General features: G+C 48.3%; 1 protein-coding gene across 3 annotated transcripts in view; it reads right to left on the bottom strand.

Moving 5' to 3' along the window:
* Window positions 1–4,569: 4,569 nt before the first annotated feature.
* FYCO1 (FYVE and coiled-coil domain autophagy adaptor 1) overlaps window positions 4,570–14,954 on the bottom strand; it is a 71,328-nt gene continuing 60,943 nt past the window's right edge. For all 3 annotated transcript variants that reach the window (XM_032298027.1, XM_032298029.1, XM_032298028.1), the window contains 3 exons: window positions 10,463–10,673; window positions 7,225–7,334; window positions 4,570–5,422 (listed from right to left, as the gene is read on the bottom strand). In XM_032298027.1, coding sequence (XP_032153918.1) covers window positions 5,347–5,422; window positions 7,225–7,334; window positions 10,463–10,673 — 397 coding nt within the window. In that variant the 3' untranslated portion in view covers window positions 4,570–5,346. The remainder of the gene's footprint in view (window positions 5,423–7,224; window positions 7,335–10,462; window positions 10,674–14,954) is intronic.

Below are 14,954 nucleotides of genomic sequence, written 5' to 3'. Positions count from 1 at the left end.
CTGGGTTCAAGCAATCCTCCCGCCTTGGAATCCCAGTGTTGGGATTACAGGCATGAGCCACCTCACCGGGCCCAAGGGCACCTCTGACATAAGAGGGAGTGCAGGGGGTGGAACTAAGTGACCAGCTGTCATCGCCCACATTTCCTCCTGCAGGCCTGCCCTTTCCCTTCTCTGCCACTGGAGTATTTCAGGAGCCTCTGTTCCTGGCAGAATTGGTTGCCAATGGGAATGCTGATGACTTTTTGGCTGACCCAGGGCACTGGGACTGACCTGTGAGGTCAATTCAGCATTTTTGAGTCCTTTCCTGTCTGGCATGTTGCTCGATGCTGTGGTGGGGAGGATCGGGAGGAGGGAGATGAAGATAAAGATGAAGGAGACAGTGTCCCTTGCCCTTAGGAGAGAACCAGAGTTACAGAAAATGTGACTTCTTCAATGGAATAACAGATTTAAAAAGAGACCAAATGAAGGTCTGGCAGCAGGGGAGGACTGTAGGAGGAAGGGCAGTGAAGCAGCGGTGTGGGGAGGTGTTCTTCTGGGGTGCAGAGCACTCCAGGGACGGAGGCCTGGTCATCCCTGGAGTGGGAGTGGGAAGTGAGTGTGGGTGAGCTGCTCAGCCTGAGCTCAGTCCGACATCCAGGAGTGACCAGGGCATACCCCTCGGGCCTCTATCCAAGCTCTTTGCTGACCTGGCCAGAGCAGGGTGTGCTGGGGTGGGAGGGCTGACTTCTTCCTCTGCCAGCCATCTTGGCCTGGCAGTCTTGCCCAGCTTTGTACCTCATAATGACTAATCGTGGTTTTAGGTCATCCATGATGCTTCTCAACAGCCCCATTGTTCTGGTAAATTGAGAGGTCTGCTCTACACTCAAAACACTCTGTGGGTGCCCTGGGAGAGCTGGACATTTGAGTCGAGGCTAGTAGCCCACACGGTACAGCAGCGTGGACTAAGGAACAGGGTGGCTCAGGCAGGTCTAAACACAAGCCTCACAGTAGGCTTGGGAGTATCCAGATGCCAGGCCAACTGGAAACTTCCCAGAACATCTGCTGGCTCAAGTCCTCCTGAAAAGCCACCATAAAAGATGCTCTATCTCCCAGCAGCACAGCTCAACTCCTACTCAGCTCTGGGTAACTTCATCATACAGTTTATGTCCCAAAGAAATGAGAGACAAATGTCTAAATGTCATAGTGTTTATTTAAATCCTGAGGTTAAAAAATATATTATTTCCACATGGCATGGCAGACACTATAAAATAATATGCTTGGGGATACAAAAGTTTTCCACCCCCATTGTGCAGGTGGGGTGCTGGTACTTGATGTGCTTCTAGATAATTCTTTGGCAGATAAGAATGAATTGGGGTCCCAGACCCGCCATCCTGTAAGGCCACATGAATTGAGGATTAATCAATTAAAGTGCAATTCCAAATGTTAAGCCTTCCAAATAAGGCTTGGGTGTTGCTGTGCAGCCACCAGAGGCAGAGTGTCTCTGGATAACATACGTCAAGCAGTCTTTTTTTTTTTTTTTTAAATCAGAGATGCCTCCTAAAATTTCAAGATATACTTTATTATTTAAAAAGTGCTTAAGAGGAAAGAGAGAATTATTAATTCAGTCTCTCCTGTTTCCTTGGAAGAAATATAATAAAATGAGAAGAACTTACAAGGTTCCCCTACAAAGTGCTTTCTCGGTAAGTGTTTTGTAAACACAAATGGCTGTCTTTGTGTATATGACCATCCTTGGTTCTAAGCATGGCTTCTCTCTGCTTTAATTCCCAACACCTCTAAGCCATGGACAGTTGCTTGGCCTAAAGAATTCTCACATGTAGAATCACCAAGGTGCACTTTAAAAAATGAAACTCCTTTAAAATTTTATCAGTGGACATCCAACCATATCATAAAACACAGGCTCTGTGACTTCATCCCCAAATGGAGATTTCCTTTCATCTGGGCCTGGAATAGTTTCACCACCTTAGATGATCATTTTAAATTTCTAAAACATCACTTATTCTTGAGTTAGATGATTTGGCTTTTCATTTCTATCTTCGAAACCCTGTGGAGTTTCTCAGTTCCAGTATCTTTGCCTGCTCTTGGTCCAGTCCACCTGGAGTCCAGTGTGTTGAAGTCAGAAGCACTTTGCAGAGTCCACTTGGACCTGGGAGACAACGCTTTGTGCCAAACGTGCTTCCTTGTTTGTGGATGAAGGTGTCTGACAGAGGTTGGCATGTTCTTGAAGGTGTTTTCAGTGGCAGTGATGAAGAAGGCATCTGGTATCGACACCAAGACGTGACTGTTATTCAGAGAGATGGGCCATCAAGGGGCTGCCTTTTTTTTTTTTTTTTTTTAAAGAGTGATCTGGGATCCCAAGGATGCTTCCTTCTTGCCGATTTCTAGTGTAATTCAGTCTAGCCAGGGCTACCACCTGCAGCAGTGGTTCTTCAATTGTTATTTGCATTTTTTAACAAAGTACCCCAGTCCTTAATCCTTAGTAAAGCTGGGAACCTGATTAAAATCAGAATAAAGCTATTGATAAAAGCCACTCTTAAATATGCCAAGATGTTCTGTAGCTGCAGAGAGCACAGCAAACTTGAGCTTGAACAGCAACCTAATAAATACAAATGTCCACCCAGCACAAAAAATAAATTCGCTAATGAAACCACATAGTTAGGAAGTCACCTCGGGGCACAGGGCAGTCCTCCAAATGCAGCAAAGGCTTTTTTTGAACAACAGCAGTCAGTGCTGGAGGTGGTGTGCACAAGAGGCCCAGCTCTCCTGGAGGAGTGGTTCTGGGTAAGCTGCAACTGGTCCTCTGCTGTGATGAGTGACAGGTATTCGGAGGACCTCAGATGGAATGTCCCGGGCCCCAAACCTGTTAGCTACTCAATGAATGGTGGTTCTTGTTGCATATGGTGCCAGTGACACTTCAGAAGGTCATCAGCTTGGCCAGAGTCTCTGCAGTATTCTCAGAAAGCTAAGCACTCAAAGATTCTAGATTGCTCTGGGTTCTCTTTCGTTAGTTTCTTTCTTACAGTGAACGAGCTGACTTCTGATTATCCTTTGCAAGAGGCTGGATGGATTCAAAGTTAGCACAATTCACTCTGAATCATCTCAGGCCATGTGGCATGCCTATGAGAACAAATGTGAGGCCAAGAAGAGTCACTGGGGACCTGGCCACTTCTATTCCAACACTGAGTATGGTCAAAGCCTTGGTCAGGGGAAGATGATTGAGCACCTGACAGCTTTCTGCCAGAAGAGGCTGTTCCAAGGAAGCCAAATACAAGAGGCCCAGCTCTTCTCTAGGCAACCTCTTCGAAAGGTTCTATTCTCCATTCCCCATGACGTGCTTAAACTGACTGGAAGTGCCCAACTCTCCTGTTTAAAGGTCTGAGTCCATTCCAGAAATGACCTCTTACTTGTGGCCCCACAAGAGTCCTCTTTGCTGGTGGTGAGACTATGGCTGCTGGTATGTGGTGGTTTTGGGGTCTCTGCTGGACTTTGCCTGGAGTCCCTGACCCATTCTCAAGCCCTCAAAACCAGCCAGACCAGGGTTATGACAAAGAGAAACTTTGGGAAGTGTGTGACTGGACTTGGGTCACAAGGCTAGCTGGAGGAATTGCTGGGCCCAGCTCCCAGATTCTCAGATAGCCTGTTCAGTGTTCTCTCCCTCACCCCTGGCCAAAGTGGGACCTTTTGTCAGATGCTCTGTTTACCTGTGGAAGAACCTGGGGCCTGACTGCAGGTAGCTGGTTCTGTGAACAAGGAATGAAGAGCTGTCCAAGGTGAGCTCTCTGTCATGGGGGAAGAAAAGGACCACAGAGAACAGGAGGATTAACTAATTCTTGTGCGGGAACAGGGATCCCTCTGCTGTAAGGGGGGATGTCTCCTGGAGGTCAGGAGTGAGCTGAGCAGCAGGAAGTGGGCAAATAGGCTGTAGGGGAACCTGTCAGGTGGGGAGTAGGGCCAGGGATCCATCATGCTTCTGCTTACTTTGTTACTTTGGTTCTTAAGTTACCAAAGACTTTTGTTAAGAAGGCCCCAATGTTTGAAAGTGGTTCTAACCCTGGCTATGATTATTAGTAAACATGTCTGCAGGTGGGGCAGAAGCTCTTATTTATTATTTATTTAGTTTTTGAGATGGAGTCTTGTTCTTGTCACCCAAGCTGGAGTGCATTGGCATGATCTAGGCTCACTGCAACCTCCACCTCCCAGGTTCAAGTGATTCTCTTGCCTCAGCCTCCTGAGTAGCTGGGATTACAGGCACCCATCACCGCACCGGCTAATTTTTGTAATTTTAGTAGAGACGGGGTTTTGCCATGTTGGTCAGGCCGGTCTCGAACTCCTGACCTCGTGATCCACCCACCTTGGCCTCCCAAAGTGCTGGGATTACAAGCATGAGCCACCACACCTGGCCAAAGCTCTTATTTATATAAATAAAAGTGGACCATCAGCTGAGCAGCAGCCCTAAAGCCAGTGCACAATTCTGCTCTGTGATCACGGCATCCACACTGGCTGGCATTTGGACGTTAGACGTAGTGAACACACAGCCACTGCAGACCCTCAGTATGGTGGGTTTTGTTCTTGGATTATCCTTACTTCTGATTCTTAGGGCAATGTTTTGAGCTGTGGAGAGGCCTGGCTGAGTGAAGGGCTTTACTTGAGGACAGAGTCACCCAGACAAAAGGGCCAGGAAGAGAGTGCAGCTTAGAGGCCCTTTCAACACTGCTGAGTTCTGGAGCAGCCCCCAGCTTACTGGGGCACTAAGGGACAGGACCGTGACTGGAGGAGGCTGGTCCAGATCTCAGGAGGGTCCCCTGGCACCCTGGCTTGCATGATGGCATGTGTTTCCTTTTCCTAGGAGTACTTGAGGGCCTCATAGCCTGCGGACTCACAGGGCATGGTCAGGGCAACCAGCTCAGGTCTCCAAGATGCAGGGCCCTAGTGGCGCAGGGCAGAAAGTCTCCCCATCAGCAGAAGTTGGGATCACCTTTGCCTGTGAAACCCTCCACAGGAGGCCTGGAGCCAACTGTGCTTCCAGGAGAGGCTGATGGTCTCCTGGGTATTTAAGCCTTTGGTAGAGCATCCCTTTGGGCATGAGAACAGCTGGATAGAGATCTACTACTTAACGGAAACACTGCCTGAGCCTTTCAAAGCCTCTGGGGCTAACAGTGACTGGTGCATCGTGCTGAGCACAAAGTGCTCCCCAGACGCCACCTCTGAGGGGCAGCCCAGGGGCCTCTCTTCCAGAGGGGCAGAGTTGATGAGTTTGGAGCAGCTGACTTTTTAAAAAAATGCTTTATGTGACAGGTGAGGAAGAGTAGTGTTTCCTGTGGATGAAGTGAAGCTACTGAGGTGCTGAAGCTACAGGAAATCACTTCCATCGTAGATCACGGGCCGATCAACCGTCAAGTGATAAAATACCTTTTTAGAGACAAACCTAAGGAAACAGAAATGGAAAGGGAGGGCGTTACTTGAGAGCTGAAAGTCTGAGGGGTGCCAGCTGCTGCTGAGGCCTCTGTGGTCACTGCAGTGACCTGGTTGTGTGGGTGCTGGAGCTCCGCGCCCCATTTCCTGTCTGTCTAGTGGAGTTCTCTCCCTGTGAGGGTCAGAGGGTCTCAGGACATCACCGTGGACTCTCCTGAGGCTTGGGTGCAGAAATGCTCTTTTGGTCGCAGGCTGTGAATGTCACCTCCCTCACCTGGCTGCTCTGAAGCAGCTAGAGGTAGGGACTGCACAGTGTGTGTACTGGGGTGTAAAGAGCAGGCAATGGGAGGAGGCATATGGCGGAGGCCAGCATAGATTTTTTTCTGACTTGGCAGCTAACTCAGTTCTGACATCCATAGCTTGGAAATCTCAATTAGGCCCCTGAGATGACCTCGGTGGGTCAAGGTCAGAGTTTGCCACAGCACCATGGCCACCTCCAGGTGTAACTGGGAGCCTGCTTGGCCTTGGGATGGTGTTCTGCCCTCATTGCACCTCTCCTCCATGTCTCCATCAATGCGCAGTGTGGCTGCCACTGCAGAGGAGGAAATGGAGACTCAACTAAGGGCCGCTGGGGGAAGAGCAGAGTTTGCGCCTGGTGTTCCCCAACCACTGCCCTATCCTGTTCAGGAGGGGCTGGGGCTCATATCCACTCTTGGGGCGGGGGGTGGCTCCAAAGAGAGCTCTCTGGCCATGCTAGGCCTATGCCATGAGGTCCTGCTAACTCCAGGGGTGTTTTCATTTCTATTGGGGAGTGTAGGCAGGAGCAGGAGGCAGCAAGGTGGGAAGTTCATCTTCCATCCCCTCCTGTGGTGGGCACTCTTGGCCACAAGCCCTGGTAGTTCAAAGCCTGGAGGTGGTGAGGGGATGACACAGTTTTCCCTGGTTATTCTGCTGAGAGCCAAGTACCCATGCTGGGGGTGTGACCCGTAGCCCAGGGTCCTGCTCAGAGAGGATGTGGCTGGAAACAGCTCAGGCAGGTCTCTCTAAAGAGCCAGCTCCACTTAAGGGGTCTGTGCTGAAGCAGAAGACATAAACAGGGGCAGGTGCCCGGCAATCCTAACCACGCTTGTCTACGAGCTTGGCAGATGCTCAGTTAATGTCAGTCCTCTCTCTGCTCCCCTCCCAGCTGTCCCTCTGGACTCATCACCCTCTATCCCCATTCTCCTGTCCAGCCTCTCCGCTATCCCCTAAACTATTCACTCCTGGACCTTAGCTGGTCCTCAGAGTGCTTCCCAGAGATGGCACCTGCCACTCCCGCCACCCAGCTAGGGCCTTCACCGTGCAGTCTTAGGCAGTCTCTGCTTATCTCAAGCTCTGTCCTTCCTTCTTTCATTTCTCCCTTTCTCATTCATTCATTCAGTCCTTCCCCGTATTTCCTGAGCCCCTTCTTTGGGCAAGGCAGTGGCAGGACAGTGGGAATCAACATCAGAGAGAGGGAAAGGGCACCTTGGTTATTAAGAGTTCAGACTGGCTGGGCCGCCTGGTTCAGATTCGGCTCCAGCCCTAGCTGTGTGACTTAGGAGTGTCACTCCTCTGCCCCTCAGCAGTGACATGGCGAGACTCTGCAAGCATGAGCCTGTGTGCAACAAAATCTCCTAACAAACACTGCAACACCACAGGAGAGGGGTCAACAATCAAAGAATGATGAATAATAAGTCATCGACAAATAATTGGTTTTGAGTGTCCACCTCTGCTCTTGAGAAGAGGTGGCAGAGAGGCCTGGAGACATGGAGCTAGTGCCTGAGGTGGCCCTACCTTGAGAAGGTGTTGTCAAAGATGAGCATGTAGATACCAGGCATGCGAACCTTGAGCTGGCCCTGGATGTTCTCCTTGTGGGAGTTGCATCGGGTCGTAGGAATGAGGACCTGGAAGGGAAAGCAGATACGCAAAAACATCAGAGGCTGAGAGGGCCCTGGGCATCCTCAGGGCAGACCCTTTATTTTGGGGGAGGAGGCTGAGTGTGTTGCCCGAGGTCACAGCCAAGCAGGGCTGGAGCTGGGACCAGCCCCCAGTAGTGGCCAGTGCCATCCCACACCCTGAGGCTGTTGATGACCCGTGGCTGTAAGTTTCATCCAGAATCATGACCTGGTCAGCACACTTAAGGAGTGATCCCCTAGCCTTGAACACAGAAGATGCTAGAACATTCCATGGACTATAAAGGAGAGGCCCCTTTCTGGCTTCAGGATGTGAAGCTTAGTCTAGGTAAGATCCATCTGTCTGGCTGTCTCCTGTTGGTCCTCGTGCTGCCCCTGGGTCTCAACAGGACAGGCTGAGTCCTCCTTCCAGATGACAACCTTCCAGGCACAAAGCTGCTAGGTCCCCTCTCCTCTAGGCTCGACACCCCTGGCTCCACCTAGGCCTCTCTGCTGGCTGTGCCCTGGCTGGTCCATGCGCCCCAGCACCCTTTCATCTTCCCACATCTGAGCCTCAGCCTCCTGTTCACTCTCTGCCTTCCCTGAGAATGAGAAATTAGTCCCAGGAGACATTGACAGTGACTTTTTTCCAGATCATTTTTGAAGGGCCTCACTGTCAGAGAGAAAATCTGTACAAATGGTATGTGTTGGACAGGGCCAGGGTTGGTAGGGGAGGTCTTTGAATGGCTCACTTCTTCCCCATGAGGGCAGGCTCTTCAGTCTGCTTACAAGCTAAGACACAGGCCTTATTTTAAAACTGAAAATATGCTAAGAGATAAGGCAGAGCCAACCAACCAACCAACATTTTTTTCCTTTTTTTTTTTTTTTTAAGATGGTGTCTCACTTCCTTCATCTCTCTATCCCCTGTGGGGCCTACAGAGTCCAGTATACAGCAGACACTCAATAAAAGGTTATCAATAGTTTACAAATACACAGCACAGTTCCTTGTGTCTATTCCTCCATAATCATGAAGCCTGAGTGCTGCAATTTACACTGCACCTGTCATTTCCTATAAGCCCCAGGCTGGTCAGGAGAGCACCCGGAGAGTCCCTGGGATAGATATTGAGGGCACATGTCTGGAAACAGGCTTCCCTGGCCTTGGTTTCTTTGGGGGATGTCAGGCAGAGATAACAGCCACTCCCATCTGTGGCTGGTGACAGTGGCCTGTGAAGGCAGAGAAGCACCTGAGCACCCTGTACAGGGGCCCCTTCTGCCCCCTGGCGTCACTGTGGGGAAAGGCAGTGGGGCCCCCTGGAAGCTAGAGATGAGGAAGGCTCAGTAGATCCCCAAGGTCCTGTTTCCTGGTAGACCCACACAGGAACCCCAGGCTGCTGAAGAATCGGTGGGTAGGGACTGAGCAAGGAGAGGCCCACAGCCCAGCCACATGTGGGCAGGCAGAACAGCAAAGGCCTGGATCCCTGATTTTGTCCCTTCCCTCCCTGCACAAACACTGACGGTGTCTGATCAGGGTGGACTCAGGGCTGGGGGCACGGCAGGGCTGAGGAACGTGAGGGTGAGAGGCAAGGGCAACTGTTGGCAGCGCTGCCGTTTGTCAGTGTGGAGCTGATAGGCATGCTGGCTGCGCCAGGACCTCCTGGATGGAGGCTCAGAATCACTCAAGAAGGAAGGGCTCTGGAGGTAGGTATGTGGAGCTGGCTGTAAGTCCCAAAAGGATAAGATGGGCAGAGCAGTTTTAAATGAGAGAACACAAGACTCCAATAAGCAAGGCCAACCCAAGGGAGTAGAGTTACATTTTGAGAGTGAGTCTGAAAAGCAGAGAAATGACAAAAGTGATCCTTGCAATGAGCAGATTCCAACAGGGCAGGATGGCAGGAGAGCAAACCCAAGCGGGTACATGTTCCTCTGTGGGATGCCAGCACCAGAGAAGGAACTGCTGTGTGGCCCACCGTGCTTCCTAGCTGGGCTCTCCTGCTCTGGGCCTTCCTCATCCCTCAGCCTCAAGCCCCCTGAGGGCACGCAGTAGACCAAACACACAAGGGACTAACAGTCCTGCAAAGACTTCACAGATCTCTTGTTTCACATGACTTCAGCTTGCTTTTCTCTATCTTGATCCTTGCAATTCTTGCAAAATGGAGATTTCTGTAGTCATATTCCCAGGCTGGGCTTCCCTTTCAGCTCCAGTCCAGCAGGCCCAACTGCTTTTACCATTCCTTCCACTCAGAATAATTCAAGTGGAACTTGTGTTTCCATCCAAACTGGCTCTCCTTCCAATATTCCTCTACACCCTTTCTCTGTAGAGATGCAGGCATGGAATTCAGACCCCAGGCATGGGCCTCCCTCCTCCTAGCCTCGTACTGAATCAGCCACCCACGGAGCCCTGCCCAACCTCTGTCCCTGTGATCTGGGTTCCATCCTTTCTACTCTGGCTTCAACCCCCTAATCTATACCAGTGGTTCTCAACTTGGGCCGCTCATTGGAATCACTTGGAGATGCCTGGATCCCACCCCTAGAGACTCCGACTTAGTGGTCAGGGTGTGGCCTCAGGAGTGGAGTTTTTAAAAGCTCTCTAGGTGTTTCTAATTTGCAGCCAAGGTTGAGAACTACAGTCCTGGCACTGTCAACATTCCATGCCTAGAATGTCTTAGGAATTTATGAATTGATACCTGCCACCAAGATTTCAAGCTCGACCACCCAAGTGACACTGGGGTTGTCTCTGCTGATAACCTTCCGTGGAGATGCTGAACACCCTAAGCTAAAAATCAGAGGAAGAGAGATGGTGACCCATTCCTGTTTTGCACAGTTCTATTAGAAAATGATCCTTAAATTGAGTCATATGTCTGTACTCCTCTTTCACCTACCCGTCTATCCCAAGGGCAGACTACCTGTGTCTGACAGTGTGACCTTCAGACATTTGAAAACAGCTCTCCAGAACCTCTGGGTCTTTTTCTCCCCAAACTGGACAAGGCCCAAGTGCTCTACCTTCTCTGCATGACACGGCCCAGAACATTCCAGGTGAGGCCTGCCCAGCAGAGTGGGATGGCCACTGCCCTGCTTTGGAAAAGGCCTGCCCAAGTACCCAGATGTGTGAAGGAACCCACAGGCAGGGAGCCCAGCCATACCTTACATTCATCCAGTGGTGTGTCCTTGGCCTCCTGGAAGACCACGCTAAAGGAGATGCTCTTGGGGTCAGAGGAGAAGACCCAGCTGATGGTGAGGCCTGCCTCGGCCACAGTGATGGGGATCAGGCTGTAGGTGCTGGATCTCACGAACAGCTCCCTGCTGCCCTCCCCGAAACTGGCGATCTCTTCCACTGTGAGGGGTACTTTGATCCTAAAATAAAAATACAGAGAAGGACCTGATTGACGGGCAAAGTGTTTGTGTCCACTGGCCAGGTCGTCTGTGGCTCAGAGGTGGCTGGAGACTTCGGAGGCTCTTGAGAGGACATGTGCCGGGTAACCCTGGCCAACATGCTTAAGTATGGGACAGGCAGCTCACTCCAACAAATGTTTCCTGAGTGCTTACTACACGCCTGGCATAGTTCTAGGCACTGATGACACAGCAGTAAAAAATAGAGACGACATCCTTGCCTGTGTGGAGCTGAAAGCCCATGAGAACTAAGGAATTGAGGATGGCCTGACCGGCTCCATGTCCCTCATGGACAGGAAGTGAGTGCCGAGGTGCAGCTTTCTGCTGCTCTCTCGAAGGTGCCCTCCTGCTCAGCCGTCTGCTTTCTCTCTGCCATTTCTCCTTCCAGTTCCCTGCCTCACCCTTTTCACCTCATCAGCACAAGCCTCCCGCCCTTTAGATATAGTCCCTCTTCTCAGGTGCATCTCGCATCCATTGTAAGATTCCACATGGGCACCCTGACCTTCCCTCAAATGCCAACATCCCATACTCTTTATGATGCAGGGTGGCGGAAGTGATACAATGGTGTTGGGAAGAGAAGCTTGTTCTTACTCTCCTTGGGTAGATAAAAGCTTCTTCAAGAAGTTTACAGGGTTCACTGACAGTGAGCTCCTCTGTGCTGGACCCAGAGTATGACGTGAAGAACGTGAGGTGGGTGGCCAAACTGCATCCCTGCTGCAGGGCGTATCCTTTCAAAAGCCTCAGTTTCCTCATCTGCCAAACAGGGACAACCAGGCCTGCCTCATGACTGCTGCAAGGACTAGATTACAAGATGAACCCGGGGAGCTTGCTCCTCGGGGCCCCTTCCAGGCTGAGTGGTACCCCTCCTACACTGTGCAACTCCCGAGGCAGCTAGGTTAGCTCACAATCATGGAGACAGGGCCTCCAGGGAAGAGTTGCAACTTAGGAGCGGTGTGGCCTTGGGTGAGTCAACTCACTCTGAGCCTCAGTTTCTCAACTGTGAAATGGGAAGGTGGCAGCCACCATAGGCCATGCCCTATGCTCAACAATTTCATGTGTTACTGCACTGGCTCCCTCAGGAAGGCATCACTATTGCCATTCTACAAAAGAGGAAACTAATATGCAAACAGATTAAGAAATTCAATCCAGGCTCACACAGGTCTGAGCCAAAGCCATCATCTTTCTACCATACCAACTGCCTTTGTGGAGAAAATGTATTACTGTCCCCTTTAACACAGGGGCAGGAACTAAAGTTCAAAGAGGTTAGGGAACTTGCCCAAGACTGCACAGCAAGTGGTGGTGCTGAGGGCTCATCTGCCTCCAAAGCTGTGGAGATGAATGGACAGACTCCCCAAAGCTAATGAGAAGGGCAAGAAACGATTTAAAAACCAGAATCTTTAAAGAACAGCTCCAATACTCACCTTTGTGAGAATTCAATTCAACACAATATGTCTCTGTGTGTTAGGGTTTATTTCTGATTAAGAGCCCTCAACCAATATTTACAATTTTCAAGAATCTGAGGGTGGGTGCGGGGGTCCATTCTGGAAAAGACACCTTTCTCATAACGTGGAAATCTTAACATATTACCACAAAAAAAGTCATTTACTTGATATCATGCCCCATTGATGCTGGGGCATTTTACCATTTTATGCTCCAGAATTTTCTCCTGGCACCCAGGTATTTGGATTGTGCCCCAATCATGTATTCTAGACATCATCTATTCAGTGACAAGGACAATACTCGGCCTCTCCAAAGGAGAGCTTAGCAAAAACAAATCAAGGGTTTGCTCAAATATAATGTAATCTTAAGACGCCTATTGTCTATAAGGCTCATGTCACAAATGTGAAAAGGATCTGCCTTGGATCTGTGTGTTCTAATTATTCCTTTTTTAATTTCTTTTTTTTTTTTTTGCTTACCAAAATCAGGTGGGATGTGTTCTAATTATTCTAAATCTCCTAACTTTCCTCATCCCTTTACTTGAGGGCAGGTTTTTAAAAAAAGTTTTATTATACATGATTTCAAACATCTCCCTGTTCTTTCCCATTAACTGCCACTAAAAAACCCCAAAAATAATAATTCAGCAGTTGCAGTAAAAGTGAAGGGCAGGAGAAGGAAGGCGGAGTGACTAAGGACCCCCAGAACACGAGGAAAATCACAACAGCTTAGTGTCTCTGAGCCCCTCGCCTACATATCACACGAAAACACTCATTATCCTAAGAGCCAGGAAAATCACAGCGTACATGAGGAAAGACAATCAACAGAAGCCGAGACTGACATCCATCAGATGCTGGAGTTATCTGTCAAGGCTTTTAAAGCAGCCATCATAAAATGCTTCAACAACAATTTTAAATGTTCTTGAAACAATAAAAAAAAGTAGAAAAACCACACCAAAGAAACAGAAGATATAAAAAAGAACCAAATGGAAATTTTAGAACTAAATAATTATAATAACCAAAATAAAAAAAATCACTGGACACTCAATAGCTGAATGAAGATGACAGTTATACTTGAAGAGAGAAAAACAGAAATTCCTCAACCTGAACAACACAGGAAAAAGAGAATTGGGAGGCGGGGTGCCAGGAAAAAGAACAGAGTCTCAGAGACCCGCGAGACAAGGACGAAAGAGCTCACATTTGTATCACTGGAGCCCCAAATGGAGAGGGAAAATAGAGTGCATCTGAAAAACTATTCAAAATATTCAAAAATATTTTCCAAATATGGCAACAGGTATAAGCCTAGAGATTCAAGAGCTGAGTGTACCCCAAATAGGAAAAACTCAAAGAAATTCACACCAAGCCCCATCATAATTAAGCTTCTAAGAACAAAAGACGAAGAACATACGTGTGCATGTGTCTTTATAATAGAATGATTTATAATCCTTTGGGTTTATACCCAGTAATGGGATTGCTGGGTCAAATGGAATTTCTATTTCTAGATCCTGAGGAATCGCCACAGTCTTCCACAGTGGTTGAACTAATTTACACTCCCACCAACATTGTAAAAGTGTTTCTATTTCTCCACATCCTCTACAGCATCTGTTGTCTCCTGATTTTTTAATGATCACCATTTTAACTGGCATGAGATGGTATCTCAATGCGGTTTCGATTTGCATTTCTCTAATGACCAGAGATGATGAGCATTTTTTCCTATGTTTGTTGGCTACATAAATGTCTTCTTTTGAGAAGTGTCTGTTCATATCCTTCACCCACTTTTTGATGAGGTTTTTTCTTGTAAATTTATTTAACTTCTTTGTAGATTCTAGATGTTAGCCCTTTGTCAGATGGGTAGATTGCAAAATTTTTTTCACATTCTGTTGGTTGCCAGTTCACTCTAATGATAGTTTCTTTTGCTGTGCAGAAGCTCTTTAGTTTAATTAGATCCCATTTGTCTATTTTGACTTTTGTTGCCATTGCTTTTGGTGTTTTAGTCATGAACTCTTTGCTCAAATGTCCTTTGCAGGGACATGGACAAAGCTAGAAACCATCATTCTCAGCAAATTGACACAAGAACAGAAAACCAAACACTGCATGTTCTCACTCATAAGTGGGTGTTGAACAATGAGAACACATGGACACAGGGAGGGGAACATCACACACTGGGGCCTGTTGGGGAGTGGGGTCTAGGGGAGGGTTAGAAGGGAGTGGGGAGTTAGGATAGCAATAGGAGAAATACCTAATATGGATGATGGGGTGATGGATGCAGCAAACCACCATGGCATGTGTATACCTATGTAACAAACCTGCACATGCTGCACATGTACCCCAGAACTTGAAGTATGATAAAAGAATAAAAAAGTAAAAAAAAATATTAAAAAAGACAAAGAAAAAACTTGAAAGCAGGTAGAGAGAAATAACATTATCTATGGGGGAATAGCAATTTGAATGACAGGGGACTTCTCATTTAAAACCATGGAGGCCAGAGGGAGGTAGCGGCACACGCATTTCAAATGCTGAAAGAAAAGAACTGTCAACTGTGAATTCTGTATCTGGCAAAACATTCTTTAGACATTTTGCCAAATCCAGCTGTGAAAAGAATTATACACCACAGCCAGTGGGATTTACCCCAGGTACGCAGGCTGGTTCAATATTTGAAAGTCAATCAATGCAATCCATCATATCAACAAGCTAAGGACGAAAAAGCCTATGATCTTATCAACTGACACAGAAAAAAGATCTGACAAAATTCAACAGCCATTCACAATCATTCAAGTTCTCTTTTACTATTTCTAATTGTCACTGCTGTGAG

The sequence above is a fragment of the Sapajus apella genome, unplaced genomic scaffold, assembly GCF_009761245.1.
Source record: "Sapajus apella isolate SASKATOON/1434 unplaced genomic scaffold, GSC_monkey_1.0 scaffold38, whole genome shotgun sequence".
Taxonomy (NCBI): Eukaryota; Metazoa; Chordata; class Mammalia; order Primates; family Cebidae; genus Sapajus; species Sapajus apella.
Note: the sequence above shows the minus strand (reverse complement) of the source record. Positions and strands in the feature narration are given on the sequence as shown.